The following is a 13,094-nucleotide window of genomic DNA, read 5'->3' on the forward strand; positions in this document are numbered from 1 at the left end:
ATCGTCCTCTGCAAATATATCGCGTTCTACTAGGCCTCAGAAGGTCCTATCAAGTTGCTATTTCAGTTCCCTCGTCGGAACATATCAACTGAAGATCTATCACTCGCCACTATGGTAAGCTGACCATAGCCGTACAAAATGGGGAGAGAAAAACGAAACCTGCCCGCGGCTGTGGCAGGTGGCCCAAAGGAGAGGCATAGACGTGCACAAAGATCTCAGTATGATCATACAGCACCTGTTCCCCCTGGCTTTGTTGCCAAACCAGCTCTTCCAAAGACAACGAAACATCACTCGTACTTCGAGTTTGTTGAAAACAAGGACAAGAAAAAGAAGCTTGAATTCCAGGTATAATGCGACTGTTGCGCAACGAGGTCATCACAGCACTCACCACCATGTATAGATCACTACAAAGAAAACACCCCCTCCTGGTTTCGAGTTTGTCCCTGCCGGCAACCCTGAACTAACTCAAGCATGCAAAGAACTATCCCGAGAGAAAGATGCCATGATATTTATCGTATCGGTATGCAAAACACAGATGTATTGGTCTCAGCCGTCTGTTACTAACCTCGCCACATGAAGAACGCAAAAGAAGCATCCGGCTCAAATATCTTGGCTCACCAAGTCCATCGCATTGGACATCATGTTAGAGAAACAATCGTCGAGGAAGCCCGCGCGGGTCTAGGGCATGTCATGGAGAACATGCTTGCAGCCGCTTGCGGTGTTCCCGAACCCATCCCCGAATCTCAAGAGGAATACGATGCACAAGTTGACGCTGCCTTACGCGATCTGTTTCCCAGAATCCCAAACACCGATCGACGGATGATCATTGAACATGCTTTCAGACGGGTTTGTCCTCCTCCCTAACAACTTCACACAGACAAGGTATTTATTATTATAGGATCCAACCAATAAAAACAACAAGGAAAAAGTAGGCCTTTCGGAAGACATAACACTCGCCCGAAGGGTTCAACTTGCAGTCCTCGCTCACATTCGTCATACTCACACAAGGTATGACACTCTGCTAAGGGAGACCACATGGCAGAATGCTCGCAAAGTTGTCGAGGCCCTTTGTTTAGACACCCTCGTCAAGTGGCGAGGAGATGAGGAGAGCGGTCGGGACCAGCTGGATGAGATATTGAGGGAAGTCGTTGTGATTTCCGACTCAGAAGGTGAGGAATCTGGTAACGAGTCCGACTCATCAATCGAAGAGGTTGTGTATCAGTCTACGAATCCCGTTCCCAGCAGGCCTGTACAGAATGTCTCTGGCCAGGCTGGTCCCGGTCATCACCAATCTCCCAGACTTAACCAGGGCCCACGAACACCTGCCACGCCAAAGCCAAAAGGAAAGGTGAAGAAAACAAAGCGTAAGACATCCGCCGAGAAGAAAGGACAGCGCGGATTCAAACGGTACCAAGCTGCTTGGCAAGAAGCCATTGACAGAAGCCGCAATGTACAAGAGCCAGCTCCCCAATCTCCTCAAGGGCCCTCCCCTCAGTATACCCGTGGTCAGCCGCCGCCTACGGCTCTGGTTCCCTTGGGCGATGACTTGCCTGCTCCATCCCAGCTCAGAATTGTTTCTGGAGGTGCGGGACCTGCACCTTATGAGAACGGTTATGTTGGGAAACCCCAGTATCCTGCAAATGGCCATTTTATAAGCTCAGGGCCACAAGTTGCCCGCAAGGTAAAGTCACCATTTTATGACGCGCCACCTAGCACTCATCCGCCTGTGTCGAGAGTGGCCGATCGATTACAGGATATGTTGGTGCAATCCATTGAGCCAGCGTCTCCTGATACTATGAAACCGTCCTTTGTGCGTGCAATACCCCCTCGGGGACAAGACTTCAGAAATGAGCCACCTATGACCACCAGTATGCAGCATCCAGTTATCATATCTTCTCCATTACGAGGCCCTCCTGCAAGAGGCGAGCCCATGGAAATATCACGACCTGTAATGGGTGAACCGTTGGTTCATGGAGATAGGCCCTACCAAAACTCTGGCCACAATCCCTCACCACCCCGTGGTCACATGTTCGATGCCCCTGCGCATCACTATAATACCAGATCTCAAGGAATACCTGCTCCTCCGGCTGCTTTGGATCCTTCACATCGTTATGATACAAGATCGCATGGAATACAAAACAACCCAGCGAGGATTTTAGTAAGTCGTCGGCCATATGACGAGCCGCAAAGATCGGGAATTCGTGACACCCCTGTTGTCATGGAAGATCGTGGTGGGTTCTATGAACGAGTTCCGGTTCATTCAACTGGAGACTTGCCATCGTCATCCCGTGATGAAGTAGGGCCTGGCTTTAGACTTGCTGCAGAGCCATATAGAGTTGCAAGAGAGCAACAGACAGGCCCTTGGCAGGAGAACTCCCGGCTAGTACCAGGCAACCGAACCAACGCAGACATTGAGATGATCCCCATCAATCGCGTGTCTCTGGAAGATCGACATCGCCCTATCGTAACGGACAACCGAGCTGGACCAGCCCATGTCCCTGCGGCTTCAGGAGCTCGAGGTGATATGAGAAGTTACTTCGAGCGAGACCCTCGTCCCGTCCGTTATAATCCACCTGGCCCAGAGCCTCGTCCCGTTATGAATCAGCCGTTAGCACCAGGCTACGAACCATACCGCGAGGTGTAAGCAGATTGTAGCTCGTCAAATCAGAAAAACACTTACATGATATAGTCGTTACGAAGAACGAGTACCCGAACCCTTTCAGCATCGGGAGCCAGTGCATCGATACTACCGAGAACAGCCCGTTGTTGCAGGTGATGGACGACCTCGGCCACTGCACCCGCGTCGAATGGAGGATGTAATTGTGCTTGAGTAATGCTGCAAGATGATTTGGAGAATTGTGGATATTGCTTATTTTGCTCATCATAATGCATGTGCGTAAAGTATTTGAGCGCGTTGAGCATGGAAAAGGCGTTGGAGGCTACATTGTTAATACAGCAGTCCGGCAAAAGCGATGGTGATGGAATGAACTTTGGACGATGGCATGATCTGATGATACCCCGGTTCGGAGGAAGGACTTGACTACTACAAGAACTAGTGTTAGAATTGTTAGACGTTTGGACGAGGCCTTTTACTCCCCATGATACGACGATGAACCGTGTACGAATGAACTTCATGATTGCTTGACTTTTATTTACCCTAAAACAACCCATGATCTAAACTCGAACTTGAAAAATAAAACGAATGCCGAAACCTCATGACGCATGGAATGGGTATAACTATGGCATCTAGTTGCGTCCTCTCCTAGGCTTTCCCACGCCAGACACTCCGTGTCTCTTCTCAACACCAAGTCCCTTTCGTCCTGCAGCGATGCCTCCTCTTCCACTCTTTCCACCACGACCGGCCCCTCTACCGCGGAAGCTTCCACGGCTACCCCTATCCCGTCCAGGGCTGATCCTGCTCTTGACTGCCGCAACATCGTTGTCATCCATCTCGAAGTCCTCATCATCGTCGTCCTTGGTGCGACGGTTGGAGAACTTGAGCTTGCCTCCGCGACCGCGCTTGGCAACGTCCTTGCCCTTGAGAGCGGCAACGTAGGCACCAACACCTGAAGCTTCAGGGTTGGGCTCGTCGACGTCCATGGCACCCTCGTCGTCACTGTCCTTGCCGAGGATGAGCTTGCCATCAAGGTCGACCTTGGCCTTGGTGCGTGTGGGCTTGCGCATCTTAACAGGCTTAGTAGAAGAGATGTTGGCCAAGGCCTTCTTGTCGAGCAGATCGAGGGGTTCGTCGTCGTCTTCAACAATGTATGTCTTACCACCCTTCTGGGCCTTCTTCTTTTGCCTAGGAGCCTCATCTTCGGATTCACCATCATCATCATCAGAGTCACTGCTGTAAAGGGCCTGGTCGTATTCGTTCTCGAACTGGCGCTTGGGCTGAGCCTCGTCGTCGTCACTATCGTCGCCGTCATTCTCACCCTTGGCAGCATCCTTCTTCTTCTTGGAACGCTCCTTGGTCTTGCGGATGTTGACGATCAATTTCTTGTCGTCATCAGGTGTGTTCTTGTGAATATTATCATAACCAAAGCGACGGACCATGCGCTCCAGGATGTGCTTGACCTTGGCCTTGAAGTGGCCCTTGTGCTCATGACTCCAGACAATGAGATTGGGCACGAGAGTTGAGAGACGAGGAAGCATGAGCTCGACAGGGAGGCCAATAACGCAGACCTTGACGAAGCCCAGGCAGCTCTTGACGATCTCTCGGTTGTTGGAAGTAAGGAAAAGATCCATGGTCTGGACCAAGTCAGATAGAGTAGCGTCGCTCAGTTCGCTTCGGAACTCATATAGAAGTCGGCTGATGGCCGTAATAGAAGCTGAAATCATGTGAGGTGTGCTGCCAGCCAAACCAGCGCTGACCATAGTGAAGAACTCCTCGATATTAGCGGTTCCAGCAGGGGCATCGTCGGGCATGTGAGGAACCTTGCTGTTGTCGATGGGTGTTCCATTAGCCTGGACCATACGGTGTCCCATGCGAACCAGGAGCTCATATGCTGTCTCACGGGCACGCTCATTGTTCTCCTTGCAAGAGATGACAACTTCGCTGAGCACAGCAGGAATGAAGTGAAGGGAGGTGTCGGGAATGAAAGGTAGGAGGGCGATGATGGCCGCAAGGCGTTCTCGTCGAGCAGGAGCTGAGACCTTCTCGGTGCTAGAGAAGATAAGTTGCTGGAGCTCAGCACTTCTCTCCTGAAGAGCAGCCTTTCCGATCTCAGAATCCGCTAGGCGGGGGATGAGCTTGTAAGCCTTCTTCTGAAGTTGAGGCTCCTCCTCCTTGTTGATGATGACTTCGGCAATCTTGAAAAGAGCGGCGAAACTTTCCCTGGGGAGATAAACGGACATTGTGATGACGAGATCCATCAATGTCTGGGCTGTTGAAGGCATGTGATCCTTGGACTTCTGGTTCTCTTTCTTCTTATCCGCTGGCTTCTCCTTCTCCAACTCGCTGGCGAGCATAGTGCTGACTCGATCGAAAGTCTCCATCAACTCAGCGTTGGGTGTGATGCTGAGGAAGGTGTTGATGGTCTGAAGGATAGGACCTCGGCTTTGAGGAAGAGTTTGCGTGTAAACGTTGAAGAGGACTGCAAGCATGTTGCCTGCAAAGTTGGAAAGGTACTCAAGGTTCTTCTTGGCATCAGCACGGCTGACTCGGCTCTGAAGAACGAGATCCTCCTCCTGGTCCTCAATATTGGCAATAGCCTGGTTGGACTCGATCAGAGTCTTGAGCGCTCTGCAAACATCCAGTCGCAGCTCAACTTGCTTGTACAGGAGGTTAGCCAAAATCTCGGCGAAGCCCTGGTCGAAAGCATCGGTAAGGTCCAGAGGAAGATCGCAGTATCCGGGAAGAGTAGACCAGATCTGCTGGACAACTGTTTCGTAAATCTTGACCTCCATTGTCTTCTCAGCCTGTCCATGGTCAAGAACCCTTTGAAACATAACCTCACTGAGAGAAACCATCTCACTTTTGAAGTGAGCTAGGTTTGTGTTGCTAGTGTAATCTCGTAGAATAGGGAACATCCAAGCTCGGCCTGGCTGGCCCTTTGCTGGCTTTGCGAGGTTGAGAGGGAGAATTGAGAGAACAGCCTCAGGACCCATTGCTCGGATAGCCTTTCCAATAACCTCGTCAGCCTCCTTCTTGTTGCGGAAAGAACCGTTCTCTCGAATTTCGCCGATAGTCTTCGTGACGTTCATCATGATAGGATAAGACCTCCATCTCAAAGTATCGAACATGGCTCCCAAAACGTTGAAAGTCTGGAGCCAGGCAGCCTGAAACTGAACAGTCAAAAGAGACTCTGCTGACTTGGCCAGCTTCTCTAGAACCTTCTCGTCAAAAATTGAAGGTTCAAGGATAACATTTTGAGGGATACAGTTGGCCATGAAAGACACTAGACATTCTGAGGCGGAAATTCGAATATTCTCGGAGGGTGCCTCAAGGAACTGTGCGACCATATCAAACAGCTGGGGGAGGTTCTGGAATGTCTCCTCAGGCTCGACCTGGGCGGAAACATCGTATCCTCGGGACAGAATAGCGAGCCACGGGGGAACAAGCTGGGTGTCGTTGGCAGCTGGTCGCAATTCGGAGATAATTTCCATAAGTCGTGGGAGCTTGGCTGATGAGACCTCATCTGTCATACCCTCGAAGATCATCTCAAAAATCTCGAAAGACGCCATGGTCATGTACTCGTTTCCGCTCTTTGCGATGCCCAAGAGGAGTTCACACAGAGACTCGATCTTCTTGCTAGGCCAGCCACCACTGGCAGCCGCAACAGTCTTGACCAGTTGAAGAGCGTGGATCATAGCAGGGTCATGGCTAACATCAGACTTCTTTCCCTTGCGCGCCTGCGCAATCTTGCCGGCGAGATCCTCGAGGTTCTTGGTAGCAGTTTGGGCGCACATGTCGGCAGCAGGGTGATCCAGGGAGGGACTCGGGGGCGGGTTTCGAAGAACCGTCTTCAGAGCATCTTGCGACCTCTTTCGCACCTTTGGTCGGTGGTCAACAGACATGCTCAAGAGTCCAGCAACAGCCCGTCGAGGACCGATCTGGGAGACAGAAAGCTCCCAAGAAGCGGCATCCTGGGCCAGAAGAAGAGATTCGAGACATCCTATGGACGATCGCAACAACGGGGCTTCGGCATCCTGCAACAAAAGTACGGGGGCGAGAAGAGTAAGAATCTGTGTAAACTTGGATCGGAGCAGAGGTTGTGGGGCATAAGGCGTAACGACGTCGAGAAGGTAGACGACAGGAGTCGCCAATTCCGGGTTTACAGTGTCATTGCTGTTCGCCTGCTGAAGAAGGGCGAGAAGAGCGGCAAAGTATCCGGTTGGCGTAGGAGCCGCGTTCTGTTCCTTGAGAGTCGACTCGACGGCCTGAAGTACAACGACAGTCTACAAGCAAAAGTTGTTAGTGTGCGACCCAAGATTGAAGACGCTGAAAAGGACAAAGTAAAGTAAAGCATACCCTCTTCTGACTCTGAAGGCCAGGGGACTTGATCTTGTCCAACTTTTCAGCCAGAGAAGGGGTCGCCATCTTGATTCTGAGCAATTCAATGCGCAACCACCAACTGGATTAATCGTTCGGTGAAAAGAGACCCCAGCCAAAAATTCCCAAATTTTTACTTGCTTATCGCACCCCGCTGAACCGATAAGAATTTGATGTGGACCTTCTTGGTGGATGAAGCTAAGCCACATCTGTCATCCTCCCCGTTATGAGGATGTGGCGTCAGCTTACCGCTGTATCCGAGCGCCTACGTACGTACTGGGCTGTAGCTGTGCCCCTCGGAGCTGACCTTGGGTAAGGTGTTAGCAGCTCGCGCCTCTCGTTACTCAATCGCGAATACGTCTATAGCCTCGATTTCTCTTCCGTCCTTAGAGAAACATCATGGCTTTCCTCATTCTCGTCATAGGAGACCTCCATATCCCGGATCGGGCGCTTGACATTCCCGCCAAGGTACGCGCGGTGCTTCCAAGGTCGCGCGCATCGCTAACAGCGTCTCTGTATCTGTAGTTCAAGAAGCTCCTCTCTCCCGGAAAGATCAGCCAGACGCTTTGCCTCGGAAACTTGACCGATAAGCACACGTACGAGTACTTGCGATCCGTCTCCCCCGATCTGAAGATCGTGAAAGGCCGCTATGACGTCGAGGCCACTTCCCTGCCATTGACGCAGGTCGTCACCCACGGAAGCCTCCGAATTGGATTTCTAGAGGGCTTCACACTTGTCTCTAATGAGCCTGACCTTCTTCTGGCCGAGGCGAACAAATTAGATGTGGATGTTCTGTGCTGGGGTGGCACTCACCGCTTTGATGCCTTCGAGTATATGGACAAGTTCTTTGTAAATCCTGGAAGTGCGACAGGCGCATTCATAGAGGGATCAGGGCTGGAAAGCGAAGAGCCAACACCAAGCTTCTGTCTCATGGATGTATGTGCTTTACAAACTGACTGCGTTTGAGTTTGTTTACTGACTATCCTAGGTCCAAGGCATTTCACTCACCCTATACGTCTACCAATTACGAAAGGACGACAAGGGCAATGAGAACGTGGCGGTTGAGAAGGTTACATACACAAAACCAGTTGAACCTTCAGCGGGAGGATCATCATGAAATTCATATAGATAGGGGGAGTTTACATTCAGCGACGTATTCAAGATCAGCAGCAGAATTTATACCCAGTCACACTCTGGAAGACCACAAGATGGGACTTCCATATCCAACAAAGCACCAATTGGCAAGACGAACTGCCAAATATTGACCAATTGGGTCTTGTGTGTGTCCAATAAAGACATTAAAACTGTAAATACAAATATTGGCAAAATAAACACCATTATCCATCGCTTTGTAGAGGTATCTTGGGCATGTGACCAGTCTGTATGATCCAGCGAAGCAGTATCAGCGCCGACAAGCAACATACTCCTTTTGAATAAACAAGAACAACAAATGACAAGAACGCCCATATGCTCTACCAAACTCCCGCTATTGCGATATGCATCATTACAGGATCATACTCCTTCGCCTAGATGAGGCTCGCTCCCTAGCTCCAGTGCCATCCTCGGTGTGAACTGCTGAGGAAACACGCCGCGACGGTCGACGGGTAGTGACCTTCTTCTTGATATCAGCAGAAGCTTCTTCGTCATTTTGTGGTGATGAGGGCGTGAATTCATAAACATCAACTTCACTGACACCAGTAGTGTCAGAAGCCGTCTCCTCCTTGACTTCTCCATCTTCGTGTGAGGTTTCGCTGCTGGCAACAATGTCTTGAATCATCATAGAGATGCGTCTTCCGCCACGCATAGCTATAGGTTTAGGGATCTCAGGAGATGATCCTTTGCCAGCCAGAGGGCTAGCGGGAATGCTACCTGGCTCGTTTTCTGTGTTGACGGCGTTGGCATTGGGCAGGTTCTTCCATGATTCTTCAGTGCTGCTCTCACGCTTTGTCCGGGTAGTGTCTGGGGCTTGCTCAGCTACACTAGACCTCCGAGCATATTTGCCTTCTCCAGCAACAGCGTCGAGCATCTCCTTGGTGGGTCGCCGCATCTTGTCTCTGAGGTTAGGCTCTGCATAGCTGACTGCGGTCCTATTTCGTCGGCTGGGCCTTGCTGGTTCTCTGCTCGCGTTTACGTCGCCAGGTGGAGGTGTTCCCCCTCGTCCGGGTTCCTGAGACGCGGCAGTATCTGGTGAGTTGGGAGAGAGAAGTGCTGGGTCTGTAAAATGTGTTGTGAGTCCGCATGTGACCTCCACAATCTCAGGGGCCGTAGGAGGCTGGAGTACAGTTTCGATAGTGATAGGGGCCAAGGTCTTGGACCTGGACTTAGGTCGCTCCTGGGAAGCCTTTGATCTCATGAGATCCGCCTTGGCTGCAGCGACTTCATCGGTCCCAACTGGTTTGGAACTCTTTTTTGGCGAGGTCAAATCGTCGTTGGTGCTCTTGGCTGCAAGGGGCTTCCTTGTGCCTGTCGCACTCGCCTTTTCACGAGCGTCCTTTCTCATGTTGCTTAGTTCTTTCAATGTTCGGCCTCCAGCCTTCTCACGTATTGAAGGCTTGTCAATAGTGTTTCGTGGGGGCTCGTTTTCGTTGTTCACCCTCTGAGATCTGCTCGTAACCATATCATCTCGAGCGGCGAGCTTTCGCTTTGACCCAACCTTGACTGGTTGGGGTTGAGGTACTGGGGTTTCATCAATAATTTCTTGGACATTGGTCTCGATTGATCTGGTTGCTAAAGGCTTTGCCTTGACTGGCTCCGTTTCCTTAGGTTTGGTGGCATTTGCGTGCTGCTTCTTTTCGGGCGAAGGTGATCTCGGTAAGGTCTTGGTGGTCTGAGGTGATGTGAGCTTTTCGGGTGGCGCGAGTTTCCTTGTGGGACTTTCTTGTACGGGTGCTGGTGTAGGTTTCGGTGGAGGGCGTGAGTGTGTAGGTGAGTCAACCTTGACAGGCTCCTCTTCCTCCTCGATGAAATGGGAGACGGGAGGAGGTCCAATTTCTGGTGACTGAGATGTGTCGGCCATGTCATCATTGTCGGCCTCTGACCGAAGTGCTAGGATTTGTTCTTGACTGCGTCTTGTTAGAGAACTTCTGTCTATGTTGATCGAATGACTCACTTCATGGACTGTCTCGGATAGGACTTGGTTTCTGAAATATGTCCCAGTTCCTCAATTTCACGGGCCATATCTCTAAGGCGTCGCTGTGAAGGACTGGGTCGAGCTGAGCTGAAGCTTACCCTGGGCTTTGTTGACTTTCTTGGTCGTGGAGAGTGTCGCTTCATAGGCGGCTCAAGACCAAGACCAGCAAGAAGGGTACCCCATTCTGTAAGTTGGGATTCGAGTTTTGCCTTGATAGCAAGTGCATGATCAGCAATTCGTCGAGTGTCGTTATCTTCGAGCTCTTTCTCTAGCTCTATGATACGGCCTCTGAGCTCCAGGTTCTCTGATAGCATACAGGCGCAGTCATTCTCGAGTTCTCGGATGCGAAGGGCACGTATGTTGTTTGATTTTGCAAGATCGCGGTTCTGGCGTAGGAGTTTCTTTCGAACTATATCACAAGACATGGTCAGCTCGCGTCATGTTACTCATAGGAGCTCTAGATGTTGGAACATACGCGTTTCGAGACTGTCCGTAGACACGGGGGGTTCGTTCAGTCTAGCCATAGCTCATAATGCGATGGATCGTGGCGAGGTGAGCAGAGGCTTCCTGTGGAGTTAGTAGGGACGTTGCTGATATGCTCTCGCACAAGTCACAGAGTGTTGTTGGATGTCGGTCTGGAAAAGGGAATTTTTGGTTGCATCTATTTACTGTCGTAACTGTTTTTGTCATAGCGCTTGGTTACTGGTTGCCCTAGTGACGGGACCCCCCCATGGTGAACCCCACCATCGTTGGACGGAAACGCAGTGTTGGGGTTTACTGCTAAAGACGTCGCGAATTATTTCAAGTTTGGTGACACGCCATAAATCCGACCATGTCATATCCAACGCGACCGATTTCCTCGCATATGCGTGCACCGAGCGCGTCGGCTTCATCGAGTGGACAGTCACCGGCATTATCAGCGCGAATCGAAGAGAAAAAGGCCGAACTCGAAAACCTCAAAGAGCTTCGAGAGCTCAGTGCAGCGGTCGCAACACAAATGGAAGCTTTGGAACAGAAACTCTCGACCCTATCCGACGGAACAGAGGGTAATGATCCTATGTGAAGCTATTTAGTGCTTAGACTGACTCTCTGCAGCAATTGCAGCCGTTGTTGGAAACTGGCATAATGTGTTACGTGCCATCAACATGGCTTCTTGTAGGTTATCAAAAGTTTATGACTGTTGGTCTTGTCTAACTTTCCGATAGCCAAATTGGCCAAGACGGCAGCCGATCCCACAAACGTATCGGAAGATTCGACAGGGCCTCTGCCACAAACTCTAGTACGAATCCCAACGGAGCATGCACCAGCTCTTCAAGCCCAGGCAGAAGCTGCAGAAGCCGCAGCCGAAGAAGAAGAGTCATGAACAAACTTGATCATCAGGGAAAAATTACGAAACCGACATATCTTCTGGCAGTCTGTAGGGTGCCTTGCGGTTCATAGGTGCTTCTATGGGTAAACGCTACATGCAACATCTATTTGATAGACACCGCACGCTTTTTGCCACCTCCACGAAATATCGGCATTCTTGAGCCAGGCAGCAGCAATCACTTGCAGTTCCCAAATATCCTCAGCCCAGTGTTCTGCCATCACGCCCCAATTGTGCCTCGAGTGCCGCCTGGGATTTATAGAACACCTGAACTCATGTCTGGGAGGGGGCTTCCGGATGAATGAGTTTTCAGCATGAAGAATAAGATTGACACACATAAATCAGACTTGTTCTCAGAAGACACCTAGGTTTCCCGTCTCCGGCTATAAGTTCCCAACCCAAAGCCATCAGGATGCTGGGTGGACTTGGGGTGGTCCTTGAAGGGGGACATCGGCGTTGACTGATCCCCTGTTTGGCTGAAAAGAGGCAACAAAAGTTTCGATTCGAGGACGATCTGGTGGAGCTATCGCAGGCTGAACGAGGAATTCGAGTGTGTTTAGCTATGATTCCCTCGCCAGGTTCTACAGGCTTAGTAGCTACCTAATTTCGTTGATAGAGTTCTTATTGGTATGGAGCGACGATATAGGTGGCTATATACTTTGTGTCCTCTCCCATGGCTGATTCCTCAACCCTCCTCCGGACTTTCTAGTAAGGACAAGAAAATTCACGTAATATTGGGAGTTTCACTGGCTTAATTTGAGCCCTCGGGTGAAACTTTTACAGCAATCATCATGATACAAAGGATAATTGTTGATATCTACTTGTGATTGTGATTTCGAACCGCATATGCAGTAGAAGTGGATCTCATTAACTCAACCCTAGGCAACGAGATAAAAGCCCAAGAATACATAGAGTAATAGTCCAGAACACGGCAGGCTTGGTTGGTATGGACTTCGAGATTCCAAAGACTTGATAAAGTTTAGATGTTGGCTGTCCTAATCAGCGGGTTTACCTATATTTAACTGTCTAATAGGCTAGACGGAGTACCGAGATGATGATTCTATTTAGACACATCTGGAGCTGAAGATTAGTATTAACCCACTTGGAACTTATGTAGGTATGAGCTGCACAGTGGGACTCCCGCTCTGGGGCAGTCATCTTATAAGTCGACCAATGAGACGCGACTATGAGTTCGTGGAGACAAAAGCCGTTGAAATTGTGAAATGATAGACATGACTCGACAATTGATTTATGAAGGTTACAGTTATGGATAGAGTTCAGATGGCGTTTGGCGGTTGGATTTGTAAGAACAGAGAGATTCAAGGTACTCGAAGTGCCTGATGGAGGTAATAATATAGAAGGCACAGCCTGTAACTGCAAGAGACTGTAGTAGGATGACAATATGCAGGTTTGCGGTTGCCGTGGCTCTTTTTGTTGTTTGTTTTTATTGACGTTGCCCAACTTACAAGCTTTCTTCCCCTCCCCTCCCCATCATCATCAGCATCAGCATCTCATCATCTCTCCCCGTTCACCATTGCTAGATATTTTGATCGTTTTCGGTTTCGTCAATTTTGATCACATCCATCACATCACATTGGCCTCTG

General features: G+C 50.2%; 5 protein-coding genes across 5 annotated transcripts; 3 read left to right on the forward strand and 2 right to left on the reverse strand.

Moving 5' to 3' along the window:
• Positions 1 to 138: 138 nt before the first annotated feature.
• FMAN_00350 (uncharacterized protein) lies at positions 139 to 2,834 on the forward strand (the record flags this gene model as incomplete). Its single annotated transcript, XM_041822191.1, has 5 exons — positions 139 to 345; positions 401 to 520; positions 580 to 846; positions 899 to 2,640; positions 2,690 to 2,834. 5 exons carry the CDS (start codon positions 139 to 141, stop codon positions 2,832 to 2,834), a joined length of 2,481 nt encoding a protein of 826 aa, XP_041687895.1.
• A 412-nt stretch (positions 2,835 to 3,246) lies between these two features.
• Positions 3,247 to 7,042, reverse strand: FMAN_00351 (putative ribosomal RNA-processing protein 12; the record flags this gene model as incomplete). The annotated part of the gene is made up of 2 exons (XM_041822192.1): positions 3,247 to 6,900; positions 6,974 to 7,042. The coding sequence occupies 2 exons, from the start codon at positions 7,040 to 7,042 to the stop codon at positions 3,247 to 3,249; spliced, it is 3,723 nt and encodes a 1,240-aa protein (XP_041687896.1).
• Positions 7,043 to 7,393: 351 nt separating this feature from the next.
• Positions 7,394 to 8,111, forward strand: FMAN_00352 (putative VPS29-involved in vacuolar protein sorting; the record flags this gene model as incomplete). Its single annotated transcript, XM_041822193.1, has 3 exons — positions 7,394 to 7,462; positions 7,520 to 7,930; positions 7,983 to 8,111. 3 exons carry the CDS (start codon positions 7,394 to 7,396, stop codon positions 8,109 to 8,111), a joined length of 609 nt encoding a protein of 202 aa, XP_041687897.1.
• Positions 8,112 to 8,498: 387 nt separating this feature from the next.
• Positions 8,499 to 10,549, reverse strand: FMAN_00353 (uncharacterized protein; the record flags this gene model as incomplete). Its single annotated transcript, XM_041822194.1, has 2 exons — positions 8,499 to 10,056; positions 10,104 to 10,549. The coding sequence occupies 2 exons, from the start codon at positions 10,547 to 10,549 to the stop codon at positions 8,499 to 8,501; spliced, it is 2,004 nt and encodes a 667-aa protein (XP_041687898.1).
• A 407-nt stretch (positions 10,550 to 10,956) lies between these two features.
• Positions 10,957 to 11,487, forward strand: FMAN_00354 (uncharacterized protein; the record flags this gene model as incomplete). The annotated part of the gene is made up of 3 exons (XM_041822195.1): positions 10,957 to 11,170; positions 11,220 to 11,279; positions 11,330 to 11,487. 3 exons carry the CDS (start codon positions 10,957 to 10,959, stop codon positions 11,485 to 11,487), a joined length of 432 nt encoding a protein of 143 aa, XP_041687899.1.
• Between the last annotated feature and the right edge of the window lie 1,607 nt (positions 11,488 to 13,094).

This window comes from Fusarium mangiferae (genome assembly GCF_900044065.1).
Source record: "Fusarium mangiferae strain MRC7560 genome assembly, contig: FMAN_scaffold013, whole genome shotgun sequence".
Lineage (NCBI taxonomy): Eukaryota > Fungi > Ascomycota > Sordariomycetes > Hypocreales > Nectriaceae > Fusarium > Fusarium mangiferae.